This window comes from Gadus chalcogrammus, chromosome 3 (genome assembly GCF_026213295.1).
Source record: "Gadus chalcogrammus isolate NIFS_2021 chromosome 3, NIFS_Gcha_1.0, whole genome shotgun sequence".
In the NCBI taxonomy this organism is placed as follows: Eukaryota; Metazoa; Chordata; class Actinopteri; order Gadiformes; family Gadidae; genus Gadus; species Gadus chalcogrammus.
In genome coordinates this window covers 13,915,973-13,939,867 of record NC_079414.1, presented here as the reverse complement: position 1 = coordinate 13,939,867, position 23,895 = coordinate 13,915,973, and the positions used below count along the sequence as shown (strand labels likewise).

Here is a 23,895-nt window from a genome sequence, read left to right as displayed (position 1 = left end):
CACACAGGAAGATAAGGTAAGTTTAGCCAAGTGAGTAATTTAAAATAAGATTAGCTGATGCACAAAGTAAAGTTTGGTATCATGGGCTGATATGCACGAAAAAAAATGATGATCAGTTCATTAACAATTAGAGACAACTACAGAAAGGTAATATTGAAACATGTTATGGATCTTTGATTTTGTTAGACGTTGCTGTGACTTCATATTAGAAGAGAAACTGTAAAAAGCTTTTCATTCATCGCGTCTCTGTGATGGAGATTTAAAGAGGTAAACCAACCGACAGTCCGATAAATATTAGTATAGTGAAGGTCCGATGCAACAGTTTAAGTGTAAGTGTGTCTGTCTGTGTGTGTGTATGTGGTGTGGTGGCTCTTTGCATTCCCTACTCTGACATATTCAACCACACGGACACACACACTCACAGAAGCGCGTGATCACACACATTGACACACACACACACACACACACAAAAGTTTGTGCGCAGACACCTACACACTCACTCTCACACACACATTGTATGGTCAATTCAAGTGTCCGTGGAAAGACAGCAAGGGCAGTATAAACGGAATCGAATGCATTTTTTGTGGAGAGGCTTAAGACAAAGCAAAGCAGCCCTCTCGCAGACAACAAATGCCTAACAAAGGCCAGAGGAGTTAGGAACACTTGCCCAATAGACACTTCTATGAATACAACACCTCGGTAGAGGTAAACAAGATGTTAAGCACACACTGCCCATCGATGGAGAGATAGGGAGGTGTGGGGGGTTGAGGGGGGGTGTCCCTTAATATAGGTACACTAGTAGGTTTACACTAGTAGGTTTACTCTAGTAAAACATGAAGAGACTCTATTAACAGTCTGCAGCTGCATGGTCACATTACCTGGCCATTAAAAACAAATGACATACTGATCCCATCCCATTCTAGCGCTCCTTCAAATGACAATGCCCCACATACACACTCACACGCACAGAAACACACTTTGTTTTTCATAGATAACATTGGAAAAATCGATACATGTTACACTTTAGACCCAGCCTCTACCAAACCCCCCCCCCTCCCATGCACCTCCAATCTCGTACGTCAAGGCATCCTTCCATAACATAACGTAACATATCTTCTTTCCACCTATACTCATCATTTCTCCCCCAAGACACCACACACTGCCCCCCCCCTACCCCCCCCCGCCTCCCACTCAGACTGCGGAGCTGGACACCTGGACCCAGCCCACCTCAGTGTAGGCGCCCGTCACGTGCCAGTACAGCGCCCCCATCAGCTTGCTCCAGACCTCCTGCACCTCGACGGGGAAATACTCAGGGAAGTCCTCTGACAGAACCTCCAACATCACCCCACTGAGGATCTGCATGGGAGGGAGGGGGAGGGACGGAGAGAGGGGGGTGGAGCGAGAGAGGGTGGGAGGGATTGAGAGAGATAAATAGAAGGTATGGAGATTGAAAGATAGAGGAAGGATGCACAGAGAGACACACACATAGCGATAGAGAGGGGGGAGGATGGAGAGAGGGGGGAGGTTAGGAAGGTTGCTCATTGATTGAAATCTTTATGGAACAACAACTAACAGAAGTGTTCAAAAGGATTGAAAAACACAATAAAGCCAGAAGGCTTGTTTCCATTGTGGTCCTTTTAAAATGCACAGACTCAAGACTCTTTAAGGGTGGCAGTACTAAAGCTATGTATTCCATGAAGTACCCTTGCGTGTCATCCATGCACGGTCGCTATGCATGACAGCTGCCTGCCAAGTGAAGGTCCTCACCTTGAAGTACATGGGCTCCACCTTGTGTTTGAGGGCATGGGCCTTGCCTACCAGACCCAGCACAGCAGACACCTTCTCCGGGTCGTGGAGGTTCTCCACCACGGTGTTGATGGCGTTCATCACCCGGCGGGCGTGGTGCCTCAGCTGGGAGCTCCTCTCCATCTCCTCCGGGTCCTCCATGTCCTGGAACTGGCTGAAGTACTGCTTGGCCGACGGGAAGTTCACGAAGAACCTGGGGGAACGGAGGAGAGCGAGAGAACAGGTGCTTTTAGTTGCCATGGGTGCTGCTTCCATAGTTTCACAAGCGCTTTGATTCGCCATGCAAAGTGGAAGCCACATTCAATCGAGAATGACCATAGCCATGTTTTTGGCAAGACCAAATGGCTTGATCGCTAAAGGAAGGAAATAAAGCCGAAAAGTGCGAGTAATGATGTTAAAGGTTAATTAAAAGAGAAGGTCACAGATAGGAAAACAACAGAAAATAGCATTTAATAAAACGAGTCATTTTCTCGTGGAGTCAGAGCTGCAGGCTCTGCGATGGAGGTCGTCTCCATCTTTCTATAACAAAATGCTTTAGCATTAATAACAGGGACAAATATGTGACGGAAGCGTGAGGTGCGGTCAGGTATCGGATCTCAAACTTTTTGAGGGGCCCCCCACCAACACATCTCTCAGTCCCTTTCTTTACACAGGTCCTCTACATGAGGCAGAGCTCGTCATATACCTGGAGAGGCTGAAGCCCATTAGGAACTTGGAGAGGGTGAGCCCATTAGGAACCTGCATCAGGTCGAGGCTGAGCCAATCAGAAACCTGATGGGGCTGAGCTAATTAGAAACCTGGAGGAAGGCGAGGCAAAGAGTCGTCTCGAAGCAAAACAGGAACTCTTGGCGGCGGTTTGATGAGCACTCAAGCTCCATTGAGGCACCCTCCGTTTGGGAGATGAATGTCCCGAGGCTATGGAGCCATTGTGTTACACATTTCGCGCAGTAGACGTTGCTCCTTTCGCCGGTCACCTTATGGGACCGACAGGCTGCCGCAAGCTCTGGAGAGCCGAGCCAATGGCAAGGCTTTAAATAACCAGGAGCCAATTAAGAGCCCTTCACGCTGGCTTCCTTTTATATGATAATACTCCACTCAAATGTTTACGTTTCCTCTCTCTCGATCTCTCTCTATCTATCTCTCTGTCTATCACCTCCCTCTCTTTCGCTCTCTCTCACTCTATCTCTCACTCTATCCCTCACTCTCTCTTTCTCACTATTTTACTCTTGTTCTCTCCTCTCCCTCCCCTCTCATCCTAACCATCTTGCCTCTCTCCCACTCTCCTCTCTCTCCCACCCCCCTCACTCTCTCCCTTCCCCTCTTCATCGCCCTCTCGCCCTCTCTCTCCATCTCTCTCTCAACTATCCTCACTCCCCCCCCTCTCTCTCTTTCTCCTCTCTCCCCCCTCCCTCTTGACTGATGGAGGAACCAAAGACATCTCTGGGCACCATGGCTACAACGAGGGGTGATTGGCAGGCTGGGGAAACGGTGAAGTAGTGCTGATGAGAAGACAACAGATAAGATTGTTAAGTCTTGTTGAGTGTAATTGGAGGCAGGTGTTCCATAGACCTCGATGAGCGAACAGCACTTTTCTTATCAGGGCTGATTTTCTGCTGAGCACGGCGTGAGCCAAGCCTCAGAGGCTTGGCAGGGAAGAGAGAGCGTGAGATTGGAACGGGAACAAACAAAACAAGGTTAGGTTATTAAATGGTTTCCTGTGAGGTGAGGAAGAACTGAAGGCCAACAAACGGCAAGCTGAATAACTGGGACTGTAAATGTTAAATTCTTAGGCCAGACATGGAAAAAATGCAATTTACTTCATTTGAAGTCAACTTGATTTTAGTTTTCTTTTTCTTTATTAGGCTTTTTTGTTCTTTTTTTAGTTAGCAATATGTTTGTTGAGGTCAATATGTAAATTACAACCCTTTGCAAACATCGTCCTCTATCTTATTGGTTGGTTCAGTTAAATGTTTAAACCAACAATTTACAATTATCTGCATTACTATGTTCATGCAGACTGTAGCCTCTAAAAATGACTAATGTGCACATTCAAACTAAAAACATAATTTTGGCAGCCGATGATTTCATGGACTGGCAAAGAAAATTCTCAACTGTAAATAATAAAATTAAGCACACAAATTCAAATTAATTTCTTTCAAATAATGCAATGATGTGTTTTAGCTAGTGGACGTGGTTGTATGTGTATAGTGGTTATTAAGTACACGTTGTGTTGAAGCGTACATGTAGAGTATGTGATGAGGTATACAGAGTGAACAGCACGGCTGCTTGATTTAACTTTGATTTAATTAACGCTCTTTGAGTTTTCAAGTAACATCAACGAAACCAAAACATGAAACTGCTGCTGGGCATCAATTATGGATGGCAGATCCAACAGATAAAACATTATTATTTTTTCATTATAATTGAGAGGCTTCATACTGCTTTAGTTTTGTGAACATATCACCAGCAATACCACACCAGGTCCAATTTTGTTTTTAATCATACACTGCAATGTGCAAAGCTCTGTCACTTCCATTCTGACTATGAGGACAGGACAATAACACTGTGACTGATGACTCTGACGTCTGTGGAACTCTCACCACTGTTTACATGGAGGGAGATCTCAAGAGACTATTTCCTTCCTTACCCTGCTACCTCCAGGGTAAATGTAAGCAGAGAGAGAGAGAGAGAGAGGAGAAGTGAGTCGTTGTGTGGTATGATGCGTCAGTATGATGGTTTTGTTTTGTTTGAGAGCTTTAGCGAGGTATGTCCGGGTGCTCCCATCAACTTCATTAACAGAGGTGTAGTGTATGCAGGCTTGGACAATATAAAAAGTTTCCATCGTAGTTAGACACAAGTCATGGGAGACATAGCTTGCAGAGCTTATGTTCATGAACAAAATGACACCACACCTCTGTTCAAACAAAGATTTGAAAGAATAACACACAAAGAAAATTGGCCACATTCTCAAAGACCTCCCTACTGATGACTATTTACACAGGCAGAGAACGAGAAGGCAAACACATCCCTGAAGAGTGGCAAGAGCTGCCGTCAGGATGGAGGGGTTCCAGAGGTGCTGAAGTATGTTCCAGTTGACAACATCGTACTGGACTTCATCAACCCAGCCTACGATGCCAGAGATCCTTCGGACCAGTGGAACCTTGTCAACATCATCCGGATCCCAAAGCCTGGTGACCAGGACTGACCACTACAGAGTGAATTGCAGCTCAGCTCCTGCCAAAAATTTCAACAGGAGGATTCTCTGGCGGACTGGCAAACTCCCAGCAATCATGCCCTTTGTAGATTTCAAGGCGGCATTTGGTACATCAATAATTATAACCCACCGAGGGAAATTCATTTGCATTCTGAGGCCATATGGCATTCCTGAGAAGCTAGTTCAAGCACTCAGCGTGTCACAGTAGCACACTTGAGCCAAGGTCAACTCCCCTGACGGCGAGACAGACACCATCCACTTCCTGGGGCTCGTCGGCCATAGCCTGCTTCCTCCTGACTTCATCTCTTAAAATGTTGTCCTCTGGGAACCCACGCTAATAGTGCCACACGAGGGGCCTGGAGGATAACATACGTTGACGTGCTAGGGGAAAGGAAACCAGAAGTGCGCATCTGGCCTGCTGGACCGGGATGTGAGGGGAGGTGGATTTGAAGAGCCTGGGCATGGTGATTCAATTCAATTCAATTTCATTTGTATAGCCCTTAATCACCAGTAAAGACTCAAAGGGCTTAACAGGCCATATATTTATGTTTATGAACGTACACGGGCAGATATTACAGACAAAACATACACATTGAAACCACATTGACTCCCACACACACACACACACACACACACACACACACACACACACACACACACACACACACACACACACACACACACACACACACACACACACACACACACACACACACACACACACACACATTCATACATACATACATATACACTCACACTCATTTGGATACTTCGGGGTGAGCTTGAGTTGCCCTGGGCTCGCTGGCTTGCTACGCTAAATTCACCATTCCTCAGATCCTTTGGACACAGCAGGTGAGCTCAGGTCCTGTCTTGCCAGAAGCCACACTAGCCTGTTCTGTGATTGCTCTGCTTCTCTCTCTCTCCCTCCCTCCCTCTCTCTCTCTGTCTCTCTCTCTCTCTCTCTCTCTCGTCCCTTTTGCGGGAAGAATAACAAACGGTGCTGCTGGCTGGTGGGCTGAGTAGATAAACATGAAAGTTAGCCGCGTCGCTTTGAAGAGAGCGAGAAGAGGGCCTTTGCTTTTCCTCCTGACAAAAAGGTCACTCAGTCAATGTTCCCTCGCATGGAGTTTGCCTCTTCGTAATGCTTTGATAAACAATGAATCCACTGTGGCGGATGGTCAGGACCCGATGAATAAAAGGCTCAAAGACCATATCACCAGACAAGGAGAATGGGAGGAATTTTTTCATTCTTCACAGCTTTTGTATGTCCAGCATAGTGTATACCATTGTGTGACAGTCTCACAAAGAGAGGACAGAATGTCTGAAGAATATAAATATTTACGTGGCGCAATACTTCAATGAGAATATCAGCGTGATTTGGGAACCTTGTCAAATGTTTGCCTATTTTGCGCAAGTGTGTAGCCCAGAGGTGTTTGTATAGTGCACACTGACTTTTCAATGGCTGAACAGAAAGCAACACATAACTTCCATTCCTAATCAAGATGACGGTATGAATGAGTGGAGGCAAACACAGTGTTATCCCATGTGCACCTCTGACACCACGCCGCCACCACCACAGAGGCAGGCTGGGAACCCCTTTACCTTCACCATGTGACACACGAACCCCGCGGACTGACAACATGAAACAAGTCCAGAAACCTGTCCCTGCATTTAAATGAACTCATCAAAGCTGAGGAGGGGGGCCATTAGTGGGGCCTGTTAATCACTTTCTGATTGGCCTGTGAGGGGTCTGCCCCCCCCCCCAGCAGAACAGACTTGACCAACCTTGATCCATCTTCAGTGGCGGCTGAAGAACAGCGTCTGCACTAGACGCTTGTGAGGGCGCATACTGATTGCTTGTTTAGACCCCCGTTCCGCCGCCTTTTCCCTCAGACTACTTGGGCAGTGTTCGGTCTCATCCTTGTATAATCCAAGTATTAGTATTAGAGGCCAGAGGCGGAGGAAGAGCTGTGGCCTTTTATGTAATCAATCAGTCCCTCCTCCAATCCTTATGGTTCCTCCTCGTGTATTGGCATTCCACAAAAAGGGGCACAATGCCTCAAAGGTTAGCCATGCGTTGAGACTTCTTATCACATTCGTAATAAACGGCATCATGCATGTACTACAGTATTCTGCTGCAGGGGCTCTCCATCTTGATTGGTGCAATTGCATTTGAACGCATTGGCGACATCAGCCCTGGGTATTTGACACAGCTCTTCTGTTCTACTCTGTCCACTCATCCGAGCAAACGGACACGCATGGAAATTTAGATCAAGTGTTCACTTGGTGAATGTAATGCGCCAGGATTGGAGAGGCAGAAAGCCAACCATGCAAGGCTCTTGCCTATGGGGTAAGATTAGGTAACTTATAGACACACACACACACACGCACGCACGCACGCACGCACGCACGCACGCACGCACGCACGCACGCACGCACGCACGCACGCACGCACGCACACACACACACACACACACACACACACACACACACACACACACACACACACACACACACACACACACACCAGTCTAGTTTAGACACACCAGAATTGACATCGGTCCATCTCTTCTCAGCATGTGTCTTCATCGTGTATATCATTTCAAATTAAATAAAGAAATGGTAATACGATTTTCTGTGGCTTTTTGGGCAGTACCTTGAATGGCAGGAGACAACCTTTAACTTTGGGTGCCTTGTATTCTGGTTCTTTACGTTGTTTTCATTATTTCAATTTCCCTGTTCATTCTAAACTCCTAACCGTCCTGAAACCTCTTCTGTCTCCCTTCTCAATAATTCATATTTCTTTCCCTCTGGGGATTTTTCCCTTGCCTGTTTCATGCCATACAAGGTCAACGGGTTTGGTCCAACCTCGATTGATGACTGGCCAAAGTGAAACCAGTATCAAAACACAGAGAACCAGAAGAAATGTTCCTCTGTGTGTTCTAACATTGGTTCCTCGCCTGATTATCACAGTGACACTGATTTCAGACTTCCTTGTGTCCATGACAAAAGATAAACATGGTGTGGGTCCTTTTGGGAAGAGAAAGGTAAAATAAAAAACATGAAGTCAAGGAAAACTAGTGTGAACAACTTTAAGGAAATAGATCCGGAACAATTAAAGAGGAGAGGGGGTTCAGCAGTGAACATGAGAGAGAGAGAGAGAACAGAGAGAAGACGGTGAGTGAGACATGGAAGGATCAAAGCTTGTTGCCGCCATCCACAGATTGGAGCCAACACACACATGGACACGTACCCTTATACATACATACAGACTAACCCCACAGGGACACACATACACACAACAATATGGACACAAGGCTTACACACACACTCAACTGCATGGATGGAGAAAGCACACACGCACACACACACACACGTGCGCATGCTCACCACTTGTTAACGTGCACACACAGCTTACTTACACATGCATGTACGCACTTCCAAAACAGACGCACGCAGAAATGGATGCATGCATGTGGGAGCACCACCCACACACGCACACACACACACATAATAATAGTCCCTTTGGATTCTCTCCATCACAGGTTCTCATACCCTGGGACAGAGATACGCTGCTCTCACTCATTCCAGTCGTCCTAGCTACGACACACGGCCCATTTTAACAAGGCCACTTAAACTGTCATGATGTGTGTGTGTGTGTGTGTGTGTGTGTGTGTGTGTGTGTGTGTGTGTGTGTGTGTGTGTGTGTGTGTGTGTGTGTGTGTGTGTGTGTGTGTGTGTGTGTGTGTGGGGGGGGGGGGATTAAACGGATCCACTTGAACTGGAACCAGATGTTCAACGTCAAGAATGTCTAACAATAAATACCACTGCGATATCTTAACATCTCACTATTGTACCTTTAATAAGACAATATACCTACGACCATAGCTCAACTCAAATGTAGTCCGTACACCTAAACTACAACATGAAAATCCAAGGAGTAATCTCTATAAAGTTGGTTTTCATTTTCTATTGCTGATTTAGACATTTAATATGCAATTTTTGTATGGTAGGCCTTAAGCACAATACAACTATTATTCAAATGTTTATCAGCATCACAGCAGGATTTATATTTGGTCTATTTGCCTCCTGCAGAACAGCGGATGAGGAAACAAATGCTGGTAAAAAAATAAAAGGTTTTCGACATTTCTGCAATTTTAATTGCATGCCTGTGTGTCATATCGATATCATCATATCAGACTGTTATATCTGTTCTATCTGAAAGCACACCCCGTGCGTAGTAAAGCGATTCTAACCCAGTTGTGCAGCTTCATAATAAAGAGAGGACTTTCTGCAGGCTGCGTTATAATTAGCGCTGGATAGGATCTTGTTCTAGCACCAGAAAAGATCCAATCTTTAATACAATTTGCATATTTATATTTCCATCCACTTAATGACTTGATAGAAATATAAAAATATGTTAAACAGTTATTCAATCCATATTTAGTAGCCTATTCAGAACCCATCTCGAGGCGTTGAGCCTGTGCCAGTGTCAGCCAAGAGGATATTAAATGGTGACCTCGATGTTTCACGATACGCACTAACACCACAGAGACATCCCGATGGAACACCCACTGCTTTATATCTGACCACGGACGAGGCATAAGACATCATCGAGAGAGAGAGAGAGAGAGACGGACTATGTCGCCCGCGCGAGCGACCAAATAAACATGAGCGCGAGGCTTGGAGCGCGCTGCCTTCTCACCTTATGAGCACAGACACGCCCACGTCCTCGCAGTTCTCGTACACGCGCCCCCACGTGTCCTGGATGATCTCCCGCTCCGCGTCGGTCAGCGGCTCCGCGCGCTCCGGCCGGTCGTCCTCCTCGTGCTCCATCTCGCCCACTCTGCGCACTCCCAGCAGCGGTGGAGGAGGCGGCGACGGTGGCGGCGAGTCCCTGCGACGACTCCGAGACATCCTCCCGGCGCGCAGCAGCTCCGAGGCGCCCAGCAGGGTGCGGGGGAGGTAGGGAGCGAGGGAGGGGGGGAGGGAGACGGAGAGCTGAGACCCCACGGCGGGAGCTTGGCGGGAGATGAGGGGAGAGAGAGGGGGATGGAGAGAGAGAGAGAGAGACAGGAGAGGACAGGAGTGGATTCTGCGAGGAGGCAACCGGTGTTGCACAGCCTCCCAAAACGCTTCCACCAAAGAAATGTTTACAATAAAAAGGTGTCCCCCACCTTCCCACCCTCCAAGCAACTACCCCTTCCTCCTCCTCCTCCTCCTCCTCTTCTTATCCTCCTCTCCTCTGTGACCCGCTCTTCCTCCCCTTTCTTGTATCTTGTCTCCTTGACTCCGTCCAACTCTCAACCTCACACACGCTCCCGTGAACACATCTGCAGAACTTCACTCCTCCACTTTTATGCTTTCTTCCTCCTCCCTCTCTTCCTCCTCCTCCTTCTCCTCCTCCTCCTGTCTTCGTCGTGGCTTTTCCTTGACTTTCTCCCTCCTTCATCCAGTCTTTTCCTCCTCCTCCTCCTCCTCTTGCTGCAAAGAAGAGAGTCTGCTCCCTGCGCTCTGCCAGGGGAAGAGTGATGGGAGGAGGACCTGATGGAGTGAGAGTTAGAGAGAGAAGGAGGGAGAGAGAGATATACAATGAGAGAGAGAGAGAGAATGAAGAGGAGAGGGAGACGGGGAAAGAGAGAGAGAGAATGAGGGAGGGCGAGCGACCAGGGGAGGGGGGGCTTGGGTTGAAGATCCCAGCCGACACTAATTGTTTTGCTCGCAGCACGTAGAAGAAGAGACAGTATCTTTACAAAACCCACTCCCCCTTTCTTTCTCCCTCTCTCTCTTGTTCTCTCTCTTTCTTTGTCTTTTTTCTCTCTTTATCTCTTTCTTCATCCTTCTCTCTCTTTATCTCTTTCTTTCTCTCTTTCTATCTTCCCCCTCTCTCTGTTTCTCTCTCTGTCTCTCTCTCTAACTCTCCCCCTTCCAAATTATTTTTTGTAAGGCTGCAGGTGTCACGGTCAAAGTGCACGGCCATAAAGAAGAGAGGTGCATTCTCAGGTGTGTGTCCGTGTTGATGTTTATGTGTGTGAGTGAGTGTGTGTGTGGGGGGGGGAGTGTGTGTGCGTGCGTGTGCGCGCGCATGTGTATGTGTGCTTTAGCTTGTTATTTCTTATCTTTGGACAGACGGCTTGACATGTGTATGACGTGGAGAAAAAGGAGGGGTTGAAAAGAGGAGCGAGAAGGACATTGCAAACAGGAGGTGTGCAGACTTTGACGCCAATGCACTGTATTGTTTACCGTTGAGTTCTGACCTTCACATCATCTCGGCAGCACAGGTCAAGTCAAATTGGTGTAATTAGCCCATTTTCCACCCCAGTGACTTCACAAGCCTGTTCCCCACAAAAGGACGCCAAACCCTCCTGGTTATCAAGTCGATAACAGGACCGTGTAGCCAACCATGGCCGAGGCTTGGCAACCATGGCAACAATAAACAAACACAGAAATGATGAAGCTCCCAAACTCGTTGGAATCAGATCAGCCGTGGTCGTTGCTGAAGCCCCCCCCCTGAGCAGAGAGTCGGGAGACGGTGCCGTAGAGAGAGAGAGAGAGGAGCGAGGCAGGTCAGGGTTCCATCTTCATCCAATCTGCAATCCAAGGCATCAACGGGATGAGTGGGGGGGAGGGGGGGAGAATAAATATGGAAAAAGCCATTTTTAACATTCAATTGGCGACAGAGAGCTGATTGACTGAAGCCGTCGGATAAACTGTCACATTATGGATGACAATAGTGAGACGTCGGAGGCCCAATGACAGCTCCATTATGCCTGCTGCATGCAAGCCAAATAGAAGCTCCAGATTGAAACGGGAAGAAGATTAAGCAGAAAAATAAGATGTCACAGTGTTTTGTGCTTTTTTTTGTCCACATCATTTTTCGCTGTCCCCAAATGTGCAAGAGGTGCCGTGTCACTCTGTGCTGCTCTTTAAGTTTAACTGAGATAACTCGGTCAGATGTGTCACTTCTGATAAAGACAGACTTATCTCCAATCTGGAGACTTGACATTTCTTATTTTTTTCTAGAGATGAAGAAATCGTGTACAGCTTTGGGAGAGAGCTTGTGTGGATTTGAGGCAGGGAATACAAGTAGAAACATAGGAGGGTAAAAACCCAATGATCTCATATCTACTATATCTATAATATCTCATCAAATGTGGGGAACTGGTAATTGAATCAGAGAGATGGATCTTTGCTTGCCCAGTTACCTGTTACCTGTCCTCCAAATGCCTCGTGGCACATAGGGCCTTTACAGAACCTTTCCATTTCTCTCGGTCCGCTGCTGCAACTCGCACCTCTTCCTATGAGCCCAATGAGCCACCATCTCTCCTCTCTTTCTCCACGTTGTCCGAGGTCTTCCTCTTCTTCTTTACCTTCCGGTGCACACGTCATTGCCACATTGCCATCACTTTCTCTATTCTGATTCAAGATATGGCCGATCATCTTCCATCTTCTGATCTTGACTTCCTCACTAAGTGGCTTAATCTCTCTTAAGCAGGTCCTCAGTCCTGATATGATCTTGCCATCGGACACAGACAATTCTGCGCAGGCACTTGTTATTGAATACATCGACTAATTTGTCATCACCTTTGTTCATTTTCCATGTCTCGTATCCATACAGCAAGACAGGTATCACCAAGGTCTTGTAAAGTATTAGCTTAGTTCTCCTCGAGATGCTGTTTGAGTTCCAAATCCTCTTTAGTCTGACATATGACCCCCTTGCCTTTGAGAGACTGTTCTGTAGGTCTTTCATTCCGCCTCCTTCTTTACCAACTTTTGCTCCAAGATGCGTGAATTCTTCCACCTCCTCGATTACCTGCCCATCAATTTGTATTCTTGTGTGGTTTTTCGCTTTGTTTCTTAAGAATTTTGTCTTTCCAAGGTTGACTCTAACTGTACGTCCACACCAGAAGCAAATTGAGCTACCAAATCGCCGGAAGTCATTCACTTTCTATGGGCAAGAGCGACCAAAGCGACCAAAGCTACCAGCGGCCAAAGTTGAGCGACCAGATCGTCCAAATAAAGTTTAAAACTGTTGAACTTTACGCAAATTACTATGACGCGTTTCAGCGGCAAAACACTGACAGCCAATCGGAATGTAGACGCTCTTCGCTTGCGTGGATCCCAGGGAACACCGGCAGGCACTTTTGAATTGTACGTCATGAGCGACTTGAGCGACCAAAGCGAACAGAAATATTCGCAGCGAACCGTCTTTATGAGTGTGGACGTACAGTAAGCCCTACCCGCTTGGCTGCCTCGTGCATTCTGGTGGTTTTGTCTTGGATGTGCTGTCTTGTGGAAGATAGTAATGCCACATCATCAGCAAAATCTACGTCATCAAGTTTTGATGTTAGCTTCCATCTAATGCCATTCTGTCCTTCACTGACTGTCCTTCGCATTATCCAGCCCGTAACAATCAGGAAAAGGAACCTTGACATATTGCAGCCTTGCTTAATCCCATTCGTGATGCCAAACCACTCGCCTCTCTCTCCTTGGTCTTCTACAACACACTGAAAGTCTTCATAGAACAATTTAAATATCCTCACAAGCTTCTCTGGGATTCCGTATTTTTGCATAATGATCCATAAGCTGTCACGGTGAACCGAATCAAAAGCTTTTTCAAAGCCTATAAAGTTCACAAATAGGGTTGCTTGCTACTCGTTAACCTGTTCTATGATGTTCCTCAGTATAAAGACTTGGTCTGTTGTTCCTCTTCCTTGCCCGTAGCCCGCCTGCTCCTTCCTCAGTTTCTTGTCAACGCCATTTCTCACTCTGGCAATGATAATTCGTCCTAGTATCTTCCCAACGACGGACAGCAGTGTTATGCCTCTTGAGTTCTTACAATCTTTCAGTTACCTTTCTTCGGCAGCTTTATGATCAACCCTCTTTTCCAAGCTTCTGGGATAGCCTCAAATATCCACACCTTCGACAGCAACTCATGTATTTTCCTTGCCAAAAACACTTTGGTCCTCAATAATTCCGCTGTGATGTTATCAATGCCAGGTGCTTTCCAGCTCTTCAACTTTTTAAAGACTTTGTCAGTCCATAAAGTGTCTTCATGTGCTGACCTCGTGCAGCCTCTTCAGCTTGACTTGCGATGTTATCAAGCCATCTCCTCTTGTCTGCCCTGGTACTCCTTTTGACCTCTCTGTTCTTCTCTACATATTTCACCCTTAGTTGTGTCTTCACCATTTCTCAACGAGTACTTAAGATCTTCTTATTGGTAGCTTCCCGTTGATCAACTAGCTGCCATGATTCCTCGCTAATTCATTGTTTCTTCTTCTTCCGGGGTTTACCTAAGTCAGTTTCTGCAACCTCTGGTTACGCTTTCCGCATTACCTCAAAATCCCTCTCTACTTCACATTGATCCTCTCCTAGGTCTTGTTGTTGTTGTTTTTGTTGTTGTTGTTGTTGTTGTTGTTGTTGTTGTTGTTGTTGTTGTTGTTGTTGTTGTAAGCCTAGTACCTATTCTGTAACTGATGTTGAATGCATTAAGTACATCTTCATTTCCCAGCTTGGATGTATCATACTTGACTCGGTTGGTGTTTCTTTGCCTCTGAGGACTCCTTAACCTAAGTTTGACTGTTGTACATACAAGATACTGATCAATTCCCACATTTGCAGACCTGTAGAGTGTAGGGCCTCGTTTCCCGAAAGCGTCGTTAGCCTAAGTGGATCGTGAAGTGTGTCGTAAGGGCATCGTAGAGTTTTCACCACGTTTCCCGAAAGCATCGTTGGTAAAGAACGTCGTGAAAACGCTCGTAACTAACGAGTACTCTAGGGGTACTCGTAGGTACTCGTAGGACGCTAAGAGCATCGTTAGCCTACTATAGCCTCAGTGGCGTCACCATCGGACATTCCGTGTATTGGATGCGTTTTATTAAAACGCATTGCGCCTTTATGTTCTTAGTTTGGTGATTAATAAAGATTATTAATTAATTTATTAATAAAGATGTTAAAATGGCCAAAATAAAACGGGACAGTCCAGAAAATGTTTGCGCAGGCAGGGCACTCAAATGTGTGAGAGAAAGTGGGGGGATTTGTGCAGACTGTGACATAGGCTACTCATAAAACATAGCCTAAAATAACCCCAAAAATTTAAAATTAAATAAAATAATGAATGAAAGAAATAAAAAAAAAAAAAATTAAAGGCAAAAGGAGCAGGCAAAAGGCTGGGATATGGTGGGGATTGGTCACGTTGACGGGGATGTTTAGTGACATGGGGAGGGGGTTAAAAAAGCTGCGATCACTCTCACACATGTTTCCAAACCAGCAGCGTAATCCGGGAGGCCGTCCCGAAATGGATCTTCCTCGTCCTCGTCCTCGTCCTCGTCCTCGTCCTCGTCCGGTTCACCCAACGCCACCCCAGACTTGGCTGCAATGTTGTGCAACATTGCTGTCACGCAGATCACAGCGCACGACTTGGCTGGCGCAAACTGGAGCCCTCCGCCGGACATGTGGAGGCATCAGAAGCGCAACTTCCACCTGCCGATCGTGCGCTCGACAATGCACCAGGCCAGACGGTGGGCTTCTTTGTACTGTTACTCGTGGACGTCTCCCGGGTTAGCCACTGGGGTGAACAGGTGAGGCCTAAGCGGATAGCCGCTGTCTCCGAGGAGCCGCCACTCTCCCCTGGAGGCTGCAGCCAGCCGTCCGATGGAGGACTCGCGGAACACGAAGGAGTCGTGAGTGCTTCCAGGCCATCTCATTACGACATCCAGGATGAAGCCCTGATGGTCGCACACCACCTGGCAGTTGACAGCGGCATATCCCTTCCGACAGATGTAGACGTGGCCATCAACGTGGGGTGTGTGAATTGGAATCAAAGTTCCATCCACGACTCCGGCCACTTGTGGGATGCGGAACGACCGAAAAAAGTTCTCTTGGGTCGCACCCATCTCGTCTCTGGTGTGGAAGCGGACGTGTCGCGGTACGAGACGAAGGAGGCTGTATGTCACTGCCTGGACCGATCTGCACGATGGACCGAAGATCCATCGTTATCGGGAAACGGGGCCCAGTGTAGACCCTTGTATCTTTCACTGAGTTCCTGAATCGCTTGCTGATTAAAACATGGTCGATTTGGTTTCTGGTCTTTCCGTCTGGCGATATCCATGTCGCTTTGTGAATGGTTTTAGGTGGAACTAAAGTTCCTGTTATTACTAGCTCATTCATGTCGCACATATCGCAAAGCCTTACTCCAGTCGTTCCGCACTCCCAGCCTGTGTTTACCTATAACTCTTTCATAATTCACGTTTTGCTCTCCAAACCTCTGCATTCATGTCTCCGGTGATAATCAACGTATCATGGACATTCCTCCTATCCAATACATCTTGTAGCCTTGAGTAGAACTCATCCTTGATTCCTTCATCTGCGTCCTCAGTGGGTGCGTAGACATGTATGATCATCAATTTGATGTGCCTTGAATGGAATCGGGCTTGGACGTTCCTCTCGCCAATTGGTGTCCATTCTAGGAGGGCTCCAGATGCTTCTTTGGACATAAGTATACCTACCCCAGCTCTGTGGATATCATCGTCTCTTCCAGAGTAAATAATGTGTTTCGCTAATATCCACGATAGCTATTCCTCTCTTACCCATTTCCCTTGCCGCCTGATCGAGATTTCCAGCTCTATAAAACGTGCGCAAATTCCAGTTTCCTATCCTCATGGTGTGTTTCGGGTGCACCAATGACCCTATCAGCCCAGGTGCGTCCTTCTGGCTTTGGCGCCTGTGCATCATCGTGCATCTACTATGAGGTATGGTCATGGTATTCCCTTCATCTAAATGAATTGGTTCTGCTTCTGGTTTCTGTAATAAATCTGTTTTTCCAGGAGAGGGTTATCAGCCCTCAGCCCAACCCCCAACCAGGAGGACCAGGGGATCTCTCTTCGTCTGGCCCCTACCCTTTGACCTGTCCGACATGGGTGACCCTGCCAGGAGTCTAGGACTCCAGTCGGCATAGCTCTAATGGTCATTGGGACTCGCAAACCACCTCACCACGATAAGGTGGTGATCCCGTTTGAGGCGGTTGCTTGCCCAGTGTTAACCACAATAACCATGACAGGGTGACAATACAAAAAAAATCGGAATATTGTACTGCACACTAAGAGGTGCACATAATATCAAAGATTTTCAACATCCCTCCTGGGTATTCCTGTTGGCCAACAGTCTTGTATGTTCTTTAACTGTGCGGATAACAGCCCCTCATCAGTAGCGCACCATGACGATGAAGACGATGTGTAGATGGGTGGGACCTGCTTCAGGCCGCTGGTAAACTAGGTCAAAGGAACCACAACAAATCAACACATCTACCGTGGTAAACACAGTCAAACGAGCATTTGAGGATCTCTCTCAAACAACTCCGATTGTAATCTCTGGTGTGTTTTTACTGAGAAGAGTGTGGGTTGAAGTGTGTTCTGTAAGTGAAATGAGCTCTCTGAAGAAATGAACAAGGGTCACTGGTGACAGACGGATACGAAGAGTAGAAGAGAGCGAGAGAGATGGAAAGAGGTGGGACAGGGAGAGAAGAAGACAGAGAGAGAAGGGAAAGGGGAGGGGAGACAGAGCCTGACAAAGAGACGAGAGAGAGAGAGAGAGAGAGAGAGAGAGAGAGAGAGAGAGAGAGAGAGAGAGAGAGAGAGAGACCCGGAGGACCAGAGAGAAAGAGAAAGGTTGTAAAGAGAGAAAAGAGAGAGGCGAGAGAGAAAGAAAAGGGAGTCAGACAATGATTAGAGAGGCTGAGATGGCAGACCACGGCCCTATGAACAGCCTGCGGTCAGCCTCCTTTTGTCACCATGCAGGAAATCTGCTCGCTCTCCGGAAAATAGGCCTACCGATATCTCAACACAGTAGTTAAAGAACAGATTAACCAGCACCATCAAATTATTGTCTTTTTTTAGGGACATGTTTATTCAAAGTAGCGTTTTGGGTTGCTGTGGACAAACAGTAAATACATGTATTTGTCATTACATAATAATTGGGATTCAATAGAAGTAGCTATACTAGTAGAAGCCGTAGACGTAGTAGTACAAGTAGTATCGAATAAGTAGTGTTTAGTACTGGCTACACAATGTTGCTGACTCCTCATATACCTAAAATATAATCTTTGGCATAACTGTTCATTAATAATCGTGAACTCTGCTTTAAGGACAGTCCTCTGTCTCCCCCATGTGGCCGTTTAGAGTTAGCGCAGTACGATGCAACGCCAACGTCTGCAGGCTACTCGTCAGTACGGAACGTGTACTGGTGGTTTTACGTCTACAGTGACGTGAAGTTTACGTACCCGCTCCCGGAAGTACTCGTAATCGGCTCCCTACTCTGCTCGTAATCATTGGCTCATCATGGATACATGATAACAAGATACGTGGAACGTGTGATGGAAATAGCGATCGGCAACGGTAATAGTTGGGTACACACTGATCAACATTTATATTGAACGTGTTCAACCTGTGTGTTCCCCGGCAGACTTAAAACATACCCTCCATAATGTCATGGAGGAATCCTCACAGGTTTACTTGTGTGTAAACACACACACACACACACACACACACACACACACACACACACACACACACACACACACACACACACACGATTATATATGGAACACGCAATACCACCATGGATTAAACACTTGTAACCTTATTTCAAGCATGAATGGCGGGTTCTTTTGGGTTCTTTTGAGCACACTGTCTTGCCCTGCATACACCTGGACAAATACAGAGTGCTTTGTAAGAGCAGATACAATCACAAACTACTCCGGTTTTATAATTGCACGTTCAGGGGCAGAGGAGTTTAAGGAAACTTAAAAACTCAGAAATATTTATCTGTTATGATATTTACGTATCATTGTTTAATGGTAAAGTGGGTCCTAATGTTTTCCGCGTCATTCTTATCTTGTAGTGCGTTTCATTGTATTCTGTGTCATTATCTTACAGTGAAGTGTGGTCTATTCTACTGGTTTTCTGATCAGGCTTCTCATTGGCCATCCCCCCACGGAAGCGCCAGGTGCGATTCTCGGCTCGTCATGACATCATCCTTCTGCGGGAGGTCATCGCCCAGAATCCCTTCAGCAGAAAGGATTCAAGCGGTGAGGGGTCACATCGTCTGTTGCTCCTTTGCTAGGAACCAACGGATAGCCTCACAACTCAAGACGAGCTGAATCTGAGTGAACGGGGTGTTTCGCTTTATTTAGCTTCATATTTGTTTGTACGCGTTTTGTAAGCTTGTAATTGGCAGTAGCGAATACATGCTCCGCCAGCACTAGTAAACTTTTCCCAATGGGCAGACAAGCTCAAACAATCTATCTGACTGTATACCAACCTTCTTAGAACAAAATAAATGGTTTTAAACCAACACTGTATAGACTTGCCAATGTATAAATACATTTATAGAAATCCCCTTGAGTTTCTCATCTGAAAATATCTAAAAACAGAAGAACAAACATGCGTATCTCCGCCCACTACAGTGTTTGGTTCCCAGTCCCTGTGCTATACCCCCGAGACATTCTGCTCGCATCAAAAGCATAGTAGTACTGCTGGATCTGAGATTAACATTTAACAAACATTGCTGTTCTTATATAGAGCCTCTTCACTTCCGTTGAACTATAAGCCCTGGACATTATTAATGGTCCCACCATCGGTTTGTCATATTTCTTGCAAAAGCCCTATACAAAAGTTATTTGAATATCTGGGATTGTTAAAAAATAAATAATGCAATAGAAGTCATGATGAAAACCATGAAGGAAGACGGTGTGTGGAGCACTGTGGCTGTGGGAAAGCAGCATTAGGTGTCACCACTTAAAGAGGTTTGTGTGTGTGTGTCGGCTCGTGCAGTCAGGCTTTGGGCCCGCATTGCGGAGATCATTACAGCTTCGATGCAGGATGAGTACTTTGAGGTGGATGCACGGCGCTGCCGCGAGAGAACCCTGCTGCTGCTGGACTACTACAAGAAACAGGACTTCTTCAGACTGCGCAGGTGAGTGCAACACCCATGGCAGGTACAATAAACCTGAACAATTGCACAATTTACGGCAGATGAAACGGGTTAGAATGCAAAACATTTAAAAACGTAGGGTCAGTGTGTAGGATCAGATGTTACGATGGCCTCCAATGGCCGTCTATGTAGTTGTGACTGCCAGTGTAAGGTTCCCATGTAACCCAAACCCCCTGCAACTCAGATTGTAGCGGTAGGAGATAGTGCTGACATGGACAGTTGTTATTGTCTTAACTGTCTGAACGTGCGTCTCTTCAGGAGTGGAACGGAGGCTCTGTATGCAGAGAAAGAGGACCTGCTCCATGAAGTGATGGATTTGGAAGCTCGGAAGAGCAGCCAAAAGACCCCTAGAGTCCAGGTGAGGGTCTGGGATGTCAGCCACTGAATCCATGGCTATCATTCTCAACCACCACCGCAACAAAGATAGCATCGATTATGTCCGGGGGAAATACATCTCTGCAAACAGAAGAATGAATCCAAGGCATCCCAGGCAAATCTTAATGTCATGTTTTAAAAAGTTAGTGTTCAGTCAACTGATTTGAGTTAATTTGATGTTTTCAGATTGTGTCACCCATGAATTAGTCTTGGGGTGCCACAAGAACCCCTGTTTGAGAAACTCTTCAAGTTGTGATTATGTACACCATGGAAATAACCATAATATACATCTTTTCATATCCTTGACAGGAGGCAAGTGAGTTGGTCAGGATAGCAGCACCGGAAGACCTGTTTCTACCAGAACAGGACAAACCAGACGTCACCGCCCTCGGCATAATAGCAAGCAGAGAGGATGCCACCCAACCTAGTTGTAAGCAGCCAAAATTGGCTGAATGAACCTTAAATGCGTCACCATCATCCTCACTGCACTTTACTTTGACATTACCAAACGACATATAAACCAACACATCAACACAACACAATTGAATGCTCTACATCCAGCTGAGCCGCTGATCAACAGGTTCTTGCGCCTTGATAATCGGTTATTCCTTCCCATCCTCTCCGCTGGCCAGCACCTGCGTCGTCCATCAGAGCCGAGTCAGAGGGGGACGCGCCAGCTGAGGAGCCTGGGCCAGTAGTACACAGCTCCAGGCATTCCTGCCAGTGCTGCTGCCACCACAGCTTCTCAGAGGCCCTCCGGTTCCTGGAGAAACGCACAGAGGCGGAGCATCAGATCAGGGAGGAGGAGCTAGCGCTGAGGAGGGAGGAGCTGGAGGTTCAGAGGAGTGAGATTCTTGGTGTTACCTATTTTTCCCTCAAGTTGACCTAGCACCAGACAAGTGTCCAATGTTTGAGATGTAGATTTAATTAAATAAGATTAGTTAGTATTTATTAATTTAACCTATATATTTCCAGCTACCACACAACGTGGTTCACACTCTTTTGCAAGTGTGAACCTGGCCGAGGTCACCGCTGTATTCAGGCATTGATCAGTGTATGATTTTTAAGCCTGTTTGATATTTGTTGACTGGGCCTCAATATCAGTCAGTAAGAAATGATGCATGCAATAGCTTGTGCTTAGCCTAGAGAGCTCGTCATCTATATGCAAACCTATCCAGAAGTGGTATTCGTTGTCGGTTTTACTTTAAGTCCTCCTGCAGCCTAACATTTTTTGGTGAACCAAAGGCAGAATTATATTTGCATGAATCGGGCCTTCCCTGGAGTAATGGTGGTCGCATAAGTGAACGTCATCTTATGCCCTTGTAACTAGAGTGTTGCAATGATTGGTACTCCTGCAGGTAAGATCTGCCTGGAGCGAGAGCGTCTTGAGGAGGAGAGGAAGGAGAGGGAGCGGAGGTTCCGGCTGGAGAGCCAAGAGAGGCAGGTGATCCTGGACCTCCTCAAGGAGAAGATCCTGAAAGGCTGAAGGAGGGAAGAGAAACCCCAGAAGACCTCCATAGCAAGACATGGTGGACTCTGCGTCAAGGAGCACGACGGCAGCGCTGCCCCGCGGCAACCCACACACGGACCCCATGGACCCTCAACGCTATGCGTACGGGCATGGATTGGAAGTGGGGATTGATGGGCCCTAGCAGGCCAGTAGATACCTCTAGTAGATTAACCAAGGAGCTCGGAGGAGGAACGCATACACACGCACACACCCACAACAACAAGGCTGTCGCAGTTGACTTAATCTACTGCCGTCGTCCTTACGATGTTCGCTGTGTGCGTGTTTGCAGGTGTGTAAGGACAGGGTGCTGCTTTCACTTCGTGTTGTTGATGAAGAGCGAACCCGATTTAATGACTGGATGTCAAAGCATCTCATGTCACGCTTTTTTAGATTATGTATTGCTGCAATTACTGTGACGTTATCTTGATAACAGAATGGTCCCGAGCAGGGAGTTTCTAGGAGGAGCATGCAGCCAAGTGCAGCTGAACAGGTTTGTGTACTGTGTATACCTGAAGTCAGTGTGCTCTTGTTACAATAGTAGAGTAATAGGTGTGGAGAAACATTGTTGTGAGCCTTACGTTTCAGAAGAGAAGTCTGACGCTTTGGCACAGATAAAAGGTGGTTTGTGATTTCATAGTTTTAATTAATAATTACCCGACAGGGTATACATGGCTAGGCTAATACTTGCTGCATTGGGTGTATGTTGAATATGTTGTGTAAAATAACGATGGTGAATTGTTGAAAGTGCTAGGTTCTGACCTTAAGGAGCACACAACCCCATGCGTGACGCCGCCTTAAAAAAAAAAAGCTTTCGGTTTGTATTCGTTTTAAGGGCTGGGCTGCTGACTCTCCAGTAAACGCCCTTCAGTTCGGTTTCATTAAGCAGAGGAAAGCTGTGTTCTCCTTTAAGATTAGCTTCCACTGCTAGGTCCAGCAGTGGGATTAATAACTTTTTGAACACAATTCAAAGAAATGCTTCGGTCTTAGAGAAAAATATTTTGAGGGGAATATTTGAAGAATTTTCAACAAACAAATTAATTGATAAATTATACTTTTCAAATCTTCTTGGGATTTCCTCTTGTCTATCAAGATGAGGGTACACCCTGTGTTGGGAGGGCAGCCATCATGGGGTGCATACACGCCCTCCCTCAAGTCACACAAAGATACTTACATTACCCAGACCAATGCCAGTTTACTAATATACCGGTACAAACAGGCAGGCGCCACTCTCTCTAGCAATAGCTTAATTATAGTTACTGATAGGCTTATCTTTCTGTGGACACTCCAACTTATGATGTCTTTAAATCAATGGTCAGGGCATGGCAGATTTTTAATGGCTTGTAAGGGCTCATCAAACACAAACCTGGTGATAAAATAGGGGCTCTTTAAATGTATCTACACTTGTCCACCTGATGATATCTGGGCACTCCCATACCTTATTACCTTCTTGCCTTACCTTCATTTTTTTTTATCTCGAATCATCTTACACTATCTTGAGAATGTACTTTGTCCAATCATCGTATGAGAATATAGACTAATGATGGACTATAAAATATATGGCTGCACCGGAAACAATTATATTACATATTTCCTAAAGGTATCATGTCTAGCAAACATACTACTACAGCTATTGTAACATGTAATGATACAATATCTAAATTACATACAAGTAATGCTTCATAAACTGATAAAAAGAAAAAGCATAATTGTAGTAGTTCTACTACTAGTAATTCTACACTTCATGATAGCCTGTATAAATAATAGGCTATAATATTGAATGCTGTTTGACGGACAACGTCAGTTACAGTCAGCAAACAATGTCGATTTTTTTTTGGTTTTAATACTTTAGTAAATGAAAGCACCTTATTTGGGGTAGATTATTTGCCTATTTCAGAAGAACACTTGTCTTGCAAAACAATGCGCTTCGACGCCGTGCCTTTGACCTCAGATGACACGGCCCAACATGCATGCATTTGATTGGTTAGTTGAAGGATAGCGCCCA

General features: G+C 46.1%; 2 protein-coding genes across 2 annotated transcripts; one reads left to right on the top strand and one right to left on the bottom strand.

Moving 5' to 3' along the window:
• Positions 1-1,191: 1,191 nt before the first annotated feature.
• cygb2 (cytoglobin 2) lies at positions 1,192-12,259 on the bottom strand. Its single transcript, XM_056587231.1, has 4 exons — positions 12,233-12,259; positions 9,726-10,021; positions 1,768-1,999; positions 1,192-1,356 (listed from the first exon to the last, which is right to left on the bottom strand). Exons 1-4 carry the CDS (start codon positions 12,257-12,259, stop codon positions 1,192-1,194), a joined length of 720 nt encoding a protein of 239 aa, XP_056443206.1.
• A 6,016-nt stretch (positions 12,260-18,275) lies between these two features.
• On the top strand, positions 18,276-23,878 carry si:dkey-45d16.4 (uncharacterized). The gene is made up of 7 exons (XM_056586134.1): positions 18,276-18,411; positions 18,987-19,103; positions 19,849-19,990; positions 20,267-20,366; positions 20,693-20,813; positions 21,016-21,228; positions 21,742-23,878. The coding sequence occupies exons 1-7, from the start codon at positions 18,363-18,365 to the stop codon at positions 21,867-21,869; spliced, it is 870 nt and encodes a 289-aa protein (XP_056442109.1). The 5' UTR covers positions 18,276-18,362; the 3' UTR covers positions 21,870-23,878.
• The last annotated feature ends 17 nt before the right edge of the window (positions 23,879-23,895 follow it).